This window comes from Grus americana, chromosome 5 (genome assembly GCF_028858705.1).
Source record: "Grus americana isolate bGruAme1 chromosome 5, bGruAme1.mat, whole genome shotgun sequence".
Taxonomy (NCBI): Eukaryota; Metazoa; Chordata; class Aves; order Gruiformes; family Gruidae; genus Grus; species Grus americana.
Genome location: NC_072856.1, coordinates 29,551,580 through 29,566,467, shown reverse-complemented (window position 1 = coordinate 29,566,467; position 14,888 = coordinate 29,551,580). Strand labels below are relative to the sequence as shown.

Here is a 14,888-nt window from a genome sequence, read left to right as displayed (position 1 = left end):
TAAAGCAAGAACAAGTCTACCTCTTCAACAAGACCTTGTGGCAAAAAGCAGCAGGAGAAAAGACTTAATATCTTCATCTTAACTTTGATCACATAGGTCCTTCTTTCCTTATCCCTCCCTTCCTATGTACAAACAAAGGTGATTCATTCTGAAATGGTACAGAATATGGGGGCATCCAAATCATTTGTTCATCAAATGTACCATGCACACACAGAGCTAGCCAGGGGGCTGTGTTTGTACTGGCTACAGCAATTTCTGAGAGAAACCCAAAGAAACTCATTTCACTATATCTCAGAGAGGATTCACCACGTTAAATCTGAGTTTGCCTTTAGCAGGAGTTGCTGTATGTAAAGAGCCGTGTTAAAGCTGAAGGGGAAGGAAGAATATGCATGCAAGCTGAGACCGATCAACTCATTACAGGTGCTACGTATCAAATACCAATTTCCCCAGCAAGGAACACTAATGTGAAAAATCCCTGAATTCTATCAGAGTGGCTAGGAATTCACAAGCAGAGCTAGAGAGAGGCTTAAGCTTGCCAGAACATAACAGAATAGCGTTTAAAAGACATTGCACACTGAACAGCACGAAGCACAACTTTCCTGCTCCTATGGAAGAAAAAGCACAGGCTGCTCTCTCAAGCAGGCAAGTGCCTCACATGAAGACAAGGTTCCAAACCAGCTATTACGACCAACTGAGAGCCAAGGAAAGAAGAATAAAGAGAAGCAAAATAAATCAGTCAGTTACACAAACCTACAAGGCTTAAAAAACCACAACAAATGCAACCCCAAAACAGATAAGCTGACTCAAGCTATCTGAGCAGCTGGTCTAGAATTTAAATGGATTGATGTTTTCCCCCCTCCTCTTTTTTTTTTTTTTTCTTTTTTAATGCTAGTCATCCTCAAAGAATTTTCTTAGCTTAGTTTCCCGGAAACAGAACCTCAACTAGCTACTGCAAAAAAAAAAAAAAGTGATTACACCAAAATGAGAGAAGGGCAAGGAAAATGCAAAGGGGGAAAAAAAAAAAAAAACTGAAAGAAAAGGAGGACAAAGCATCAGTCCTGCCACAAGAAGTAAAAAAATTCAGTACCTTTCTGTTCCCCTCACTCCTCCCACAAGACCGACTTTGTAACTCACTGCATGACCCTAGCAGAGATCAAATTTAGCAACTTTGGGTTTATTTCACTTGCCAGCATAAGAACAGGCAAGTGCAGGCAGCAGCTCTAAGACCTTCGGAGAGGAAGTGATTTTCTCTCCTATGTTGTCTTATCTCCTAAGACAACAGCCTTATATACAAGTGGTGGCCTAGAATATCTGCAGCACTCGGTGCCTTTAGCCTTTATGGCAGACATGAAGAAAAAGCCTCCTATTAAACAAGCATCCCACCAAAACAATACCAGGGTCAGCAAAGCTGCTGTCACACGCTGCCAGAGCAAAAGCCTCATTAGGGCCAAAGAAGAGAAAGGGTAAAAGGTTCAAAAGCCAATGAGAAGGAAAGTAATAATGTAACACTCAGCTCTTTGGCACCACTGTGGAGTTGGAACAAGCTTGGGTTGCATTCAGGAGATTCAGAAACTTCTCAGGAGATTCAGAAACTCCAGAAAAGAGAAAATCAATTGTATTTTAAAAAAAAAAAATACTTCAGGCAAACCAGACACCAGAGTTAAGATTCTGCTAAAGAATGCCAAAGCTTCTCATGTACAAGTCCTCATTCACACATGCATTCGTATGCCTGGTGTGGATGAAGTCAGGATGCCTGGGGCAACTGTTTTGATCTCAACCAAATGAATCTAGGTATGTTGAAAGTGTTCTTAGGAAAATACAGAGTTGTTACATAAATTCAGCTTTTAGGGGTAGGACAGACTGGAGGAGCAAAGCATCTGCCTGTCAGGATTGCAAAACCTCAGTAGATGAGTAGAGGGCTGAGGAAATCACTGGAGTACCTGGAGCACAGCTGAAGGTGACCAAGTTGCATGGACAGGTCATGAACCAACTGTGCATGAGCCATACCCAGTCTGCTACATCAGCCTCATGTAAGAAGCTTCCGCACTGAGTAAATTCAAACAGAAACAAAATAAAGCAAATGTATCAGAAATGCCAGGATTCTTGCAAATCAAGAGAAATTCACTGGAAATGAGAATGCGGAAAAAAACCATACAAAACCCAACAACAACAAAGTGAACTTGCATCAACTTAGTAAGGTCTGCACCAGTACCCCTCTCACATTTTGACTCCTTAACTAATGCTAGTTTTGTCAGAGATTGTCTTGACTGCAGCAAATCACAACAGCATCACAGAACCGTGGCACAAAAGCAGCAAGTCATGCAAGCCATTAAACTGTTACGACACACAGCTGGTATATTCCATAGGTTTCCTGCCCAGGCCATGAGATGCTACCACCAACAAGTAGGAACAGGATTCCCCTGTAAAGCCCTAAGGAACCACATAACCTTTTAATTACCCAAAAGAATCCCCAGGTGTCCTTATGCTTGATTAAATGAACGTTAGGCACGCACAAGCTCATCAGATGACATTGCTATTAACAAAACTAATCTATCTTTAGCTATGCAAGAGCCCAAAACATCTGTTTACTGCACTTGTTTTCTTCTCTATCTCCTTCCCTCTTCAAGCACAAACATATTAAGTGTCAGAAAAGATACAGAGGAAGAGGTAACACACACTGGAATATATCTGCCTGGCTCCAAACAGTTCAAGCATAAAGGATGCTGTCAAGCACAGATGTGGATCTCAAACTGTCTGCAGTTTAACAGACTGCCCACTGACAGAAAAAGAGGGAAAGGGCAGAAATTAAAACACATGAAATTCCATTTGAACACAAAGGAAAAAGAAAAGGAAAAAAAAACAAAACAGTCCACTTTGTTGTTGTTGTTACTGTGAGAGTAGTCAAACACTGGAACAAGCTGCCCAGAGAGGTTGTGGAGTCTCCATCTTTGAAGATATTCAAAAGCTGCCTGGCCATGGTCCTGGGCAACCTGCTTTAGGTGACTCTGCTCAAGCATGAGAGTTGGTCTAGATGATCTCAAGAGGTTCCTCCCAACCACAATTCCATGGTTCTATGAACTAGGATATCGCCAGAATGGGGAAAAATTTCTAGCCAGTTTTACTGACCCCATCTCTCATTTTGGCCACAAACACAGAATCCTTAAGTGTTGCTATCTTGTTTCTTGTACACTTGAAAATGTCATCTATAATTGTCGTGGAAGTTCCTTTCTTCTAATTCCAGCTTTCATGTCTTAAGACTATGCCTATGCAATGCCACTTGGAGATACTGCCCTTCCTCTTCTCCTTTAACTTGCTGACCAGCAGAATAAACTAGCTTGGAGGAAGAGCTGAGCCCATATCGACTTCTGCAATGCCTCCTTTGCCAATTATACTAACAGTGCTGAGTCTCACCATTCTCCGGTGTTAAAAGACTGAAGAATGGTAAATAGCCTCCCTATACAAGACCATAGCGGAAACACCCTGAATCTTTATGTTGATACATCAGTCCTGGTTTATCTTAGCTTTGAAGAATGTGGTTAGTGACTCACCCTGCTGGATAAGCAACGAGGCCGGTTCTGGGGTCGCAGGCTAATCCTCTGCCTCCCGACACAGTTATCCCCAACACCTTCTCCAAAGTCACCTAGTGCATATGAAAAAGAAAAAAAAAAAAGTATTATGAAATATGAGTGCAGTTCAAATGGACCCATACACAGATGCTGATGGTCTGGTTCACAGTGGCACTGAAAAGAATCACAGCTCCTAAAAACTCACTGACAGGCACTCAGGTACAGAAACAACCCTACTCAGTTTTCAACAGTAACATACTGCTGGGGTACAGAGAAGGAGTTATCAATCCACTGATTACTTTGTCTATGCCAGAGCATTGTGAAGACAGAGGATTGCAAGCAGCAGATAGTACTGGGATGCATGTTCACTGCCCACTGATTCCCATCCTCCCAGCAAGAGCAGCAAACCACTTTCTCCAGAGCTCTTTCCCAAAATTTGTTTCCAGGTTGACCTGTTCTCTTAATCTCCTCCATCCAGTGGAGATTCAGCCTGGTCCCAGCCCCATATTCCTAGGAACTGAAGAGTCAATTTTTCCCACAGTGCTTGAATTGGAAATCACATCCAGTGGACCAGGGCATCCCTCCCCAGGAATCTCAAGAGACAGCACAGCTTACATGACTGGGTTCACAAGCCCAAATAAGAGACAGTAATCCAAAATGCTTGCTTTCCCCCCGAGCAAAGATCTCAACTATTTTTAGAAAAGAAAAGAAATGCAACTGGGAAGAGCTACTTGAAAGATAAAAAGACTTATAGCCAGGCCTCCATGGCAAGAAGCTGGGAAAAGCAAAAACAAAAGGGGGAATGACAGGGACAGACAAACACAACAATATGTTGGGGAGCACTCCCTAGCAGAGAAAGCATCAGAATTTAGCAATTACCCCAAAGCAAAAGGTTGTGGTGGGATTACACTGCACAAAATCTGGTCTGTAGCATGAAAGGACTCAAGCTCTGTGTACAAACCAGTTCTCAGCCCTGGAGTTGTTTTGACTGACACAAAATTATTCTCTTTCTTTTACATTTGCACAGCTTGATTTTATTTATTATATATTTGATGCATACATTCCTCCTCAGCATTGCTGTCCCTACCAAACTCACAGATTTTACTGGGTCATGGTCTTCCGTTTTTAATTATCATCATCTAAGTTACATTTGATTAAGGCTTAAGGGCATGGACGCGGCATAAGAAGTTACTATTGTAATAATTACTACTGTCTTTAATAGCTGCCCTGAAGACGAACATCTTGTATTTATACCAACTTGGTGCACAAAAGGCAGGGGCAGGGCAGGTTCCCCACGCCACCCTGACCACACAGCTTACCAGACCTGAGGAGTTCAGCTGTAGGGTGAAGAAACAAGGTCTCACTGAGCTCGTGGCCCAGGTTACTAGAGATGGTGACAAAATTAACCCCCCCACAGAGAACCACCTTGCTTCAACAGGTAAAGCAGGGCTGAGGTGCCACCACTTGAAGTGAGTTGTCCATGCTTTAGCTAGTTCAAATCTGGCCTGCCTTCAAACCAGTGACATGGAAAGTAGAAGATTTCATATTCCAGTCTCTGGAACAACTTGGTCTTTTTTTCCCTTTAAGTAATAATATACCCCAGATACTTTGAGACAGGATGAGAGAACACCAAATTGTCCCCTTCCCTTGCAAAATGAGTATCTCTGGAAACATGGCTTTTATAAAACTCCACTAGATTTTTTGTTAAGTATGAGAACATATAATTAAAAATGCATTTACAAATCCACCGGTAAAGAAAGGAAATAGTTCTGTTCCAACTTAATGTTGGAACAAAAGTATTGGTTGGGGCGAAAAATGAGGGAGGCTAGAAGGATATCTACTCTTCCAGGCTCATTACAATCTTCAAAACACATTTATTTTTAAAGCAGCCTCAGAGATGCACAGAAAGAAGAACCCAATGCTTCTGCTGCTGAGATTCCAGCTCATATCAGCAGTTCCCAACCCATCAAACTAAGAGAGGTTTAAATTCCTATAGAAACCGCATTCTTGACAGCGGAGGAGGAAGTGGAAGAGACATGTTGCCATTCAAGTGCTCCAATCTAGATAAGGCACCAATTACTTGATGCTGTCAGCAAACATCAGTTTAGCAATGCTGTACTTACACTGCTCAGCACAGGCTTTAGCTCAGGCTGGCTGTAATTGCAACTATCCTACAAGGCACTACTTGACCTTGGCTATGCAGCTATTCAGCAGCGATTCAGCAACCTACTTTCACCAACAGGTACATTTTTGCCGTGCGAGGATGTATATTAAGCCTCTCAGTGTGCAGTCTTAGGCCACTGCTGACCTGATCTTACAGCTGCCTGCTCTGGAGGGTACAGTTCCTTCCTCCTTCATCCCACTCATCCCAATGACACCCCCCACCGTTTCCCTTGCACCAGCACTGGCATGGTAACTGCCTGCCCAACAGGTCAAACCAGCAGAAAACCATGTTGTAGTTTTTGTTTTCTGTTTGCCAGCCTGGGGAAGCCACAGGGAGCTCAAAGCTAGGGAAAAGAAAAAAACTGTCCCCTTTCACTGGCAACTACATCAATCCAGCTGTACCTCCAAAATCCACTCTGTACTTGGTCATGTGGAAAAATCTGCCCCCTCCTAGTCTTTAAGAGGGAGAGAAACTGAACAAGAGCACTAACTGATTCATCTTGGCACTCTCACCCCACCAACAGCAAAATGTCACACTTGTTCCAGTTTCCTCTCTCACCGTGGGGTCTGTGGAGGCCACATGCTGCTCTGCCAAGAGACTATTTGAGGGAATGCTAGGAGGTGGAAAGTCTACCTTTTTCCTATGGTCAGCACACAGCTTGACACAAAAGGAGTAGCTGAGTCTTCGGGTCCAATTATTCTACTGCCAGGGAGCATCTCCTGGCCTCCAACAAATGGCTCGTTCCATTAGAAAAATGCAACAACTATAACACTGGTATTGATAGACCTAGTGCGACAGAAATAGATACCTGTGCCCTGAGACTCATAACTAACTTTCTGAAAAAGACTCCCCCTCTTTTGCTCCTAGCTATAGTTTTAAAACCTTCCTAATGTAAGGAATCTGAAAGGCAATCCCATGAGCATATCCAATGGATGCTCTTACAACACCTCCTAGAGTATTAAAAACCACTTGCTTTGAAAAGGAGTACAAGCAAATTTAAAATTTGGTCTTATGACACTTGTGAGCTCCACTCCCACCACCACACCCACAATACACCACAGCTTTATCCCCATGACCAATTTCCAGACTACGTGACATAAGAGCAAGAGATAGTCAGTCACTTGTCACAAAACTTGACAGAAGAAAGAAAAACATTTCAGAGAGAAAAAACAATCAGCAACAACACAGTACAAATTCGATTCCTCTCAACTTGCCAGCCAAAACAAAGAAATTTATTAATATAGTTAATTAGGGCAGGACTACACCAACTTTAACTTCCTAATCTGGAATTAAGATCTGTCAGCAAAGGGCAAATTTGCCGATACAGGTCTGCCATTATCCCACCTCTGAATTTCCAACTTACACCAAGGTAGGAACCCACTTCCTCATGTGGCAAGCACAGTCTCCCAGTCTTATACAGCCATAACCACTGCCATTCATACAAGTCTCCCAGGTAGTACTCCAGCACATCCCAATCAGAAATAAAGTCCCTGGCACACCTTTCCAAGTCTGATCTGAGCTAACCACAGGACCTGGAGAGCCCCCCTGCAGATCTGAGACACCATGTTCGTTACCAGTAGCTCCCGTGTTGGCCCAATTTGCTTCCCACAGTCGTCAGACATGTCACTGCTCGCTCAGTCCTTCACAGGCAATCAATGGGCCACCTCATCACACTCATCCAAGCCTGGAAACAACTGCAAGATTAAACCTGTCATTTTGTGCGCCTAAATTAGAGGCGCAGAGAGGAGGCTGGCTATCCACATTTGTTACTTCATCCCGAGGCTTCTATTAATAGTGTTTGGCACTTTCAGTCAAGGTTCTCTATGTGATTTGCAAGTGTTATCAAATCGATCCACATGCAACATGCTTCTGCAACTCACTTTGCATTGTCACTATGGTACCTGTAACCACCCCACCTCCATTCCTTTAAGGTCAACTTTTTGTCAAATTTGGAGGCTCAATATACACTCTTAGGCACGAAAACCAGAATCAGCTGTGCAGCTAACACCTGTCTTGCAAAACCTGATATTCACCCATTTTACAAGCTTAAATCTAAATTTGGCTGCTCAGAGTTGCACAAACATGTAAAGAAATTTTAGTGCCTAAGCAGATCACTTACCCCGTTCCTTCCATGTCAGATTCCAAGGTCATCAGATAGTTCCCACACCTGGTGGGACCAGATCAGTAGAGTCCTAAATTGTAGGACTCGAGGTACTGACAGGTATTCATGGCAGCCAGGGAGAGGGGCCTTGCCACAGCCCAATCCCACCTGGAAGCTGAAGGGCACACCTGACAGCAGCCCTTGCTTTGCTCGGGCACGGTCCCAGGCAGCACAAGGGGAAAGCCCATACTTGCGTGATGAAGCCATGCCACCTCTGCCTTACTACTGACGTGCAGATAATCCTTTCAGAAAACCTGGCCTAAACAGCCCTGGCCAGCCTTGTTTGTCTTTTCAGGAAACAAGATGCATGACCAGCTGCTCCCAAGCTCTCAGAGTGTGAGTTTCATACTGGTGCAAGCTCTTTCTGTTGTTTTGAGGAAGGTACCACAAGCAATTGTTTCCACATGCTCAAAGGACAACACAGAAATCCTTGAAGGATCATCCCAACTTCTGCCCCCTGCAAACACTCTTCTCCTTCCCATCGTTTGCATCCCTTTGGGACAGTCTACACTGTAAAAGCCACGCAGGAGGTACAGGAGGCAAACACTGTGGCCTGCACATCTAGGCAGCACACTGTTATAAAGCAGTAGTAAACACACCCAGTGCAGTAATAATTTCCACCAAAGTGAGTGCTAAAGGGGACAACCTAGTGACAGTGACAGTCCTGCCTGACCTGAGCTCACAGGCACTCTCCCTCCAGCAACACTGTTTTACTGCTGAGCCATCACCACTGGGAAGGAGCTCCTATGTCTACGCCTGCTTCCCCACCAACAGACTTCTGCAGTCTGGCTTCACCTTAAAGAAAGGAAGGAAAATAAAATGTCAAGGGAAAGCCATTTGAACACCAGGCATCCCTTAAAGAGTTTCAACTGTAGGCTGAATGATACCGCTACTCATCCCGTCACCCTCCCCAGGTCGGTAAAAGACTAAGCAGGAGTTAAGTAGTATTTCAGCCCCTCTTCCCTATACTCATATGCTCGAGAAATTAAAGAGTTTTCTGACTTCATCACCTCACCTCCCGCCTTCTAATACTATCCATATTCTCTTCTCGGTCCAAAAACTCATCGTTCTCTATAAACACAATTTATTTAAGCATGGAAATAAAGAAGCAAAGCATTTGAGAGAATACACGCAACTCTCCAGTGCTCAAAAAGACCACTGAGGAGAGAAAACTGGTGCTACTGCACCGGGCTGACCATATGTCCCAGTACCTACAGCATTAGGCAGGAGACTACAGCCTGGGAAAACCATGTCCAGCAAGCAGATGTGTCTGTTCCAGACTTCATGAGATTGGCCATCGTGGACCAGACAGTATGTAGCCCTGGTTCCTCCTTCCATTTGAAGCCATAAATGAAGGAGAAAAGTCAGGAAGAGCAGTATCATAAATGAATGTATGGATAAAGTGTACAAGCAGGGAAAGTAAATTTGATTCTTTCTCACCTCGTATCAATCTCCCAGTCTCAAAACAGATATTCTCAGGTTTTAATCTATTTCAGTAGAGTCCTCTACCATGAACTTATCCACTATGTCTTTAAAAGCTTGGCATTCTTTTGGCAAGGAACTCCAACAGTCTGGTACATTTTCAAGAACCACCACCTTTCATTGCTTGTTTTAAACCTGACTTCTGTTAGCTTCATTTGATGTGCCTTAGTTCTTGTATGGGAAGAGAGAGTGAATAGTCAATCCCACCTACCATCTTTAGGCGGCTCATGATTTTGTTAGGAGCTATGCTATCACCCCTAAGTCATCTGTGTTCCAAGTACAAGAGTCTTCACTTACTCAACTTATGGCTCTCCTGAAAGCCATTTCATATCCTTGATCAGCTCTGATCCTCTTCTGTGAGCCACATTCCAGGTCCACTATATACTTCCCGAGTTGGAAGAGGAAACACCACGACTACATACAGCTTTCAAAGTGTGGTCACAGCAAGTGTTTACAGAATAGAATAGCATAGCCTTCTGTTTTGTTCTCTGTTTTTTTTTTCTCATTAATACCTTACACTCGATCTGCCTTGCTGACATCTAAGATCATTTACAGACAGCAGTAAAGAGGTCACTCTGCTCAACCAAGTCACAGATAAGAACTCCTGCTGCTTTGCATTTGGAAACTCATCCCCCATTCTCTCCTCTTTGCTCCCCTATGGAAAGAGAAATTCTATTCTTGAATCATCAGTTTGATTTCAACTTCCCCTTTCCTCTTCATGCCTTTGTGAGCACTTATTCATGAACAAGAGCATCCTCAGAGGGAGTTCTTGCAGCACGATTATTCCATTCCACTCCAGAATGACTACTTCAATAAACGTCCACATGCAGACAAGTTGTATTTTAAAAGCCTTCCCATGGGACTGTGTATAACACAGTTAACGTTTGAATCCATTTAATTAAGTAGCGGCATCGAGTCAGCATGAAAAGACAACATCCATCAGAGTTCATCTATCATCCGCTGCACAATGTGCCTGCCCTCATCCCTCTCCTGCCTGAACGTAGGCATATTAATAATGTATGTGCAAAGGCACGCCTTCCTGAGAAAGTGGTGGACACAGAAATCCCAGAGGGACATAACCCATGGGGGTTCCTCTGGAAAGCCTTCCCTAGCACGTCAAGTAATCAGTTACCATCTTGTCTGAGGAGTGGCTACATAATCATCTGTTCTTTTACCTTAAAAAAAAAAATTAAAAAATTATTTTAGGGCTCGACTTGAGACCCCAATATTCTTCAGTCCTGGCAATACAGTGACACAGGGAGTTCCAAAATCAAGCCCAAGTTTCACAACAGGACTGTGCTTTTCACATCCATGTCCCTATATTCTGCTCCCAGAGTTTTCAGCACCACTGCACCCACTCCAACATGTTTTCTGTGCTGCAACACAGCAAAGTCGTATCAATGCACTCTGACATCCAATACGTGAAAATGCATCGTAGCTGTACATTGTCAGTGTCAGCATTTAAGAAGTAGTGGTCTATTTCTTACATAAGTGAAATTCGATACAGAGCACCAGATCTCACAGCTGGCCCTGTTTGTACATCTCTCCTGCCGCCCCTGAGCCCCGCTGCAAAAAAGCACGTTTAACCTCCAGGGACCAGCACACACGTTGTAGGCTCTAATCCACCGTCTGAACACATTGTCTGATCTCCTCTTACTGCTGCAGAAAAACAAAGGTTTGAAGTTTTACATTTAGCTCTGCTGTGCTTCGTTTGGCACATTAAACGCAGAACACTAATTACAGTATACTATTCTACTTAAGGGGCTGTCAGCATTTCCACTGCAAAGCCTTCATTTCAGGGCTTTATAACACAGCTGTGAAATATTCATTTTGCACTTGAGTTTGACATGCAAAGGTCTGGCTTTGGCCCAGATTCCTCTGCCTGTTTGTTTTTTCAGGACTTGGGGTTTTTGTTGTTGGTCTGGCAGGGGAGGGCTGAAGATGGGTGGATGGAATTAACTGCAGGGGATGTTTGACTTACAAGAGCACACAAACAACAAAACCACTCAGCTCCACAGTTGGTTACTGTCCCTCACCTACCCAATGCCTCCCCCTGTTTTTGTATGTGCACATAGAATATGCGCTTTTTAATTTTTTTTTGTTTTTAAAGAGGCTTTTCTATTCCCTCCTTCCTCTCCAGCCTGAACCTTCTGTCCCTCAGCATCCAGTGCTAGCAAAGAGTACTGTCTTGACAAGCCTGGAGACTGAAAATATTCCATCTGCAAAAGCAACAATAGTAAACCAAGCTCCAACACACGACCAATTCAGAACATCCCTGGCTTGACCGAGCAGTTTCCGTGTGTCTTGCAGTAAGTCTCACAAGCCTTGCTCACTGCCACCATTGCAGGCTCATACCAATTGCCTAACTGACCCTCTAGGAACTAGGCCAAGACCATCAAATTGGTTTCATGCAATCCACTGCACAGACTTGTTGCAACATTTCAAGGTGTTTCCAGCTTGAAACGCTCAATTTGAAGCGGCATTCATGGGGTGAAAGGATTCAGAGCTATATCTGACCACTGAACAAGTCCTCACATTTTAATCAGTTAAAAAACAAAACAAAAAAAAACCAAAACCAAACCAAACAAAAAAAAAAACCCACCCACACCTGACCAGAACATCATCATCTACAACAAGCAGTTGCCAATTCTAGGCAATTTGATTTCAAGATAACCACTTTAAGAACATCAGGGAACAAATCTCCCACAACACAAATGATGAATGACACACCTTGGCACAAGAGTGGCAAGGGTAGAAACCGACTTACCCAAACGTTTTGAATCGCTGAGTTATGGGAAGCTTTACATTACATTCGTAAACCTGCACAAAAGCAGAGATGGGATGTTCTGAGGGGAGGTGTTCTGATGAAAATGCTGAGCCTCAGCTCTAATGGTTCTGCCAGGTGTCACTACAATGGTTGCACAGGGGTGTGCACACATTTATTAAAAATGATCCAGGCAGTTGGGAGAACAAGGAATAAAACAGGGACGGAGGTGGAAGAAAGGGAACATGAGCAACCCAGGGTCCCTGCAGGCTGTATTTCCACACGTGCCTGCACACAGCGTGCGTGTGTTTGTCCATCTCTCCACACAGCCTCTCTCGCCTGCTCTCCCCTCCTGGCCTCCCCACCGTGCTGGCTGCTTTCAGTCCGATTCCAGCTGTCAGGACTGCATTCCTGACCCATCAGCCCCAGCTGTCAGGGGCTACGTGCTGAATCTGCACTCTGCCTTCTTCTTCCATGCACCTGGAGTAAGGCAGTCCCAGGGAGGCCATAAATACCATTGCATAGCCCCAGGGAAGTGGGTGGGAGGCTGTTAAAAGTACCTCTACCAGGAACCACAGTGAGAGAACTCAGAACTGACAGGAGCACACATCTGCAAGTGTCCCTATGGCCTGCAAAAGAGGACACATAGAGGGTTAATCTCCTACGAGCTTCTGCAGCATGACCTAGCCATCATTAAATAATTACCTTCTGTTTCTTCACTTAACAACAGCCTGATCCCCTAATTTTCTCTTCCACACCCCCACACCAAGGTCCAATTTCTTCCCCCAAACAGGGATGAGGAGAGGCACGTGTAACCTTATCAACCCTTGCTAAAGACGCGGCAAGCAGCAACTTCTCCTCATTCTCCCATTCAGCCATCATTCTCACCGTAAAAGCGGCCCCGACTCAGATTTTCATAAGATTTCACAAAACCTTCAGAATATCTAATCTTCAGAGATACAAATGTGGTAAAGGGACAAGGGGTGGAGTGTGTGTAAATTGTCCACATTTGTTGGTGTTGTGATGATGCTATTTTGACTTTGGTGTGGGGAATTCTTTTTGTTGATGTAAGCGAAGTTTGTGAAGACTGTGTGATGAATGTATATTTTAAAAAAGAATAAGCAACATCAAACAGGCTACAGGTTTGCTGGCACGTAAAGAGTCAATCCTGATGTATTTCAGACTAAGCATCTGCACATGGAGTCAATCGGACCAGCTCCACAGGCAGGCGAGCGCTACGGGACACAATGGAGAGATGCATCCTGTGTGGGCAGGCTTCAAAGAAGCCATTCCTTGAGCTCTCGGGACCTGGAATTGTGCAGAATCACTTTTTCAAAAGGAACAGCTTTTTCCAATTTGCGAATGTGCATTACTTTTTCATGAGGAAAGAGAGCAGGCAAGATACCAGACTTTACGTAGGGGGTGCTTTTGCCCTCCCACACAGGCAATTTGTCCAGTGATTTTTTTCTTCATAGTAGAAAAAAGAACCAATTCACCTTCCACTGCAAGAGAACTGTCTGTAAGAGGATTAGGTACAAACGAGGACTTGCAACATTCCCCCATCAATCTGTCCCAATAGTGGAGATCAAAGGAAGCAACTTCTGACTTTCTGGCAGTGTTAAATACTGGTCTCCTCCAAATCCACACACAGGGCCTGAATATAGGCAAAGAAAGTGCTTCAGTGAGAAGAAGGGAAAAAAAAGTAAATACAGTTCCCTTGGGCAGCGTTTCAGTTACTCATATAAGGGTTTGAAATCAAGCAGGAACAAACGGTTCTCTCAGCATAAGGGTCACTGTTTATCATCGTTAATCATCACTTCCCAGATAGGAAAGACTCTTTCCCCTCTGTTTCACCCAGGCTTTAGCACTCACAAGAAGTAAGAGACAAGAACAAGGAAAAGAGCCAAACAGGGATGCAGGCACAGGCTGGCAAGGCTGCTCCCTCTGCAGCTCTGCCAAAGTCCCTCCCCACAGCCCCGGCCCCGAGCTGGGTCTGCTCCTAAATACAAATAGCCAATGGTTAAAAGTCCACAGCTTCGCGTCAGAGATGGGCATCCACTCCAAGGAAACCATGGCAGCTCTGCATAACTCCTGACTCTGGAGAAGTCAAACACACAGGCCATAACATGCCGCTTCTAATACTGATACCGCCGTGGCAAGGAACTCCGTCCTAAATCACCTCCTGCTGAACTCTATAAACAACGCATATGTTCAAACTAAACTTGGACACAGGGAAGACAGACCGAAAGAGAGGGTGCAGAACGCCTTCCCCACAGTTAACCCTGCCAAGGGGAGCCAGAGAAGGAAAGCCACATCTCAAAGCTTCAAGAAAAGCATCACGTTACAATCCCCTTCCCCTTTCATTTCTTCTCACTGGGGCTTATTTTTGGTACAAACGGATCAGTGCCCTGTTTGACAAGGCTTGGGAGGAGAACTTGGTTATTGACCTTGTGTTCAAGAGTAGAAACGCACAAGCTAGAGCTGTGCAGGGTAAAGAAAAGCCTTCTGATCAGCCTGCCTGAGGTGACACTCATCATTCACTGGTGATTTCCTTATTCACGCATAACGCCCCATGCCAAATCAATCTATTTTTATCCTTCACCACTGATTTGCACAGCAGTTCTGTCCTAAAAGTCACGGGCTGCCACTTCTAAATTGCATCTCTAGATCTCATCCCTACCTACCCAGCCTTCATTGCCACGAAGCCAACCACATAGATTTTTTGGAGAAGGAAACAGCTGTAAGTAGTGT

The 14,888-nt window shown here is 44.2% G+C and overlaps 1 protein-coding gene across 4 annotated transcripts in view; it reads right to left on the bottom strand.

Annotated features, from left to right (window-relative positions):
* Positions 1–14,888, bottom strand: part of MAPKBP1 (mitogen-activated protein kinase binding protein 1) — a 103,376-nt gene that overhangs the window by 68,470 nt on the left and 20,018 nt on the right. For all 4 annotated transcript variants that reach the window (XM_054827296.1, XM_054827300.1, XM_054827299.1 and 1 more), the window contains exon 3: positions 3,549–3,640. In XM_054827296.1, the coding sequence (XP_054683271.1) occupies positions 3,549–3,640 (92 nt within the window). The remainder of the gene's footprint in view (positions 1–3,548; positions 3,641–14,888) is intronic.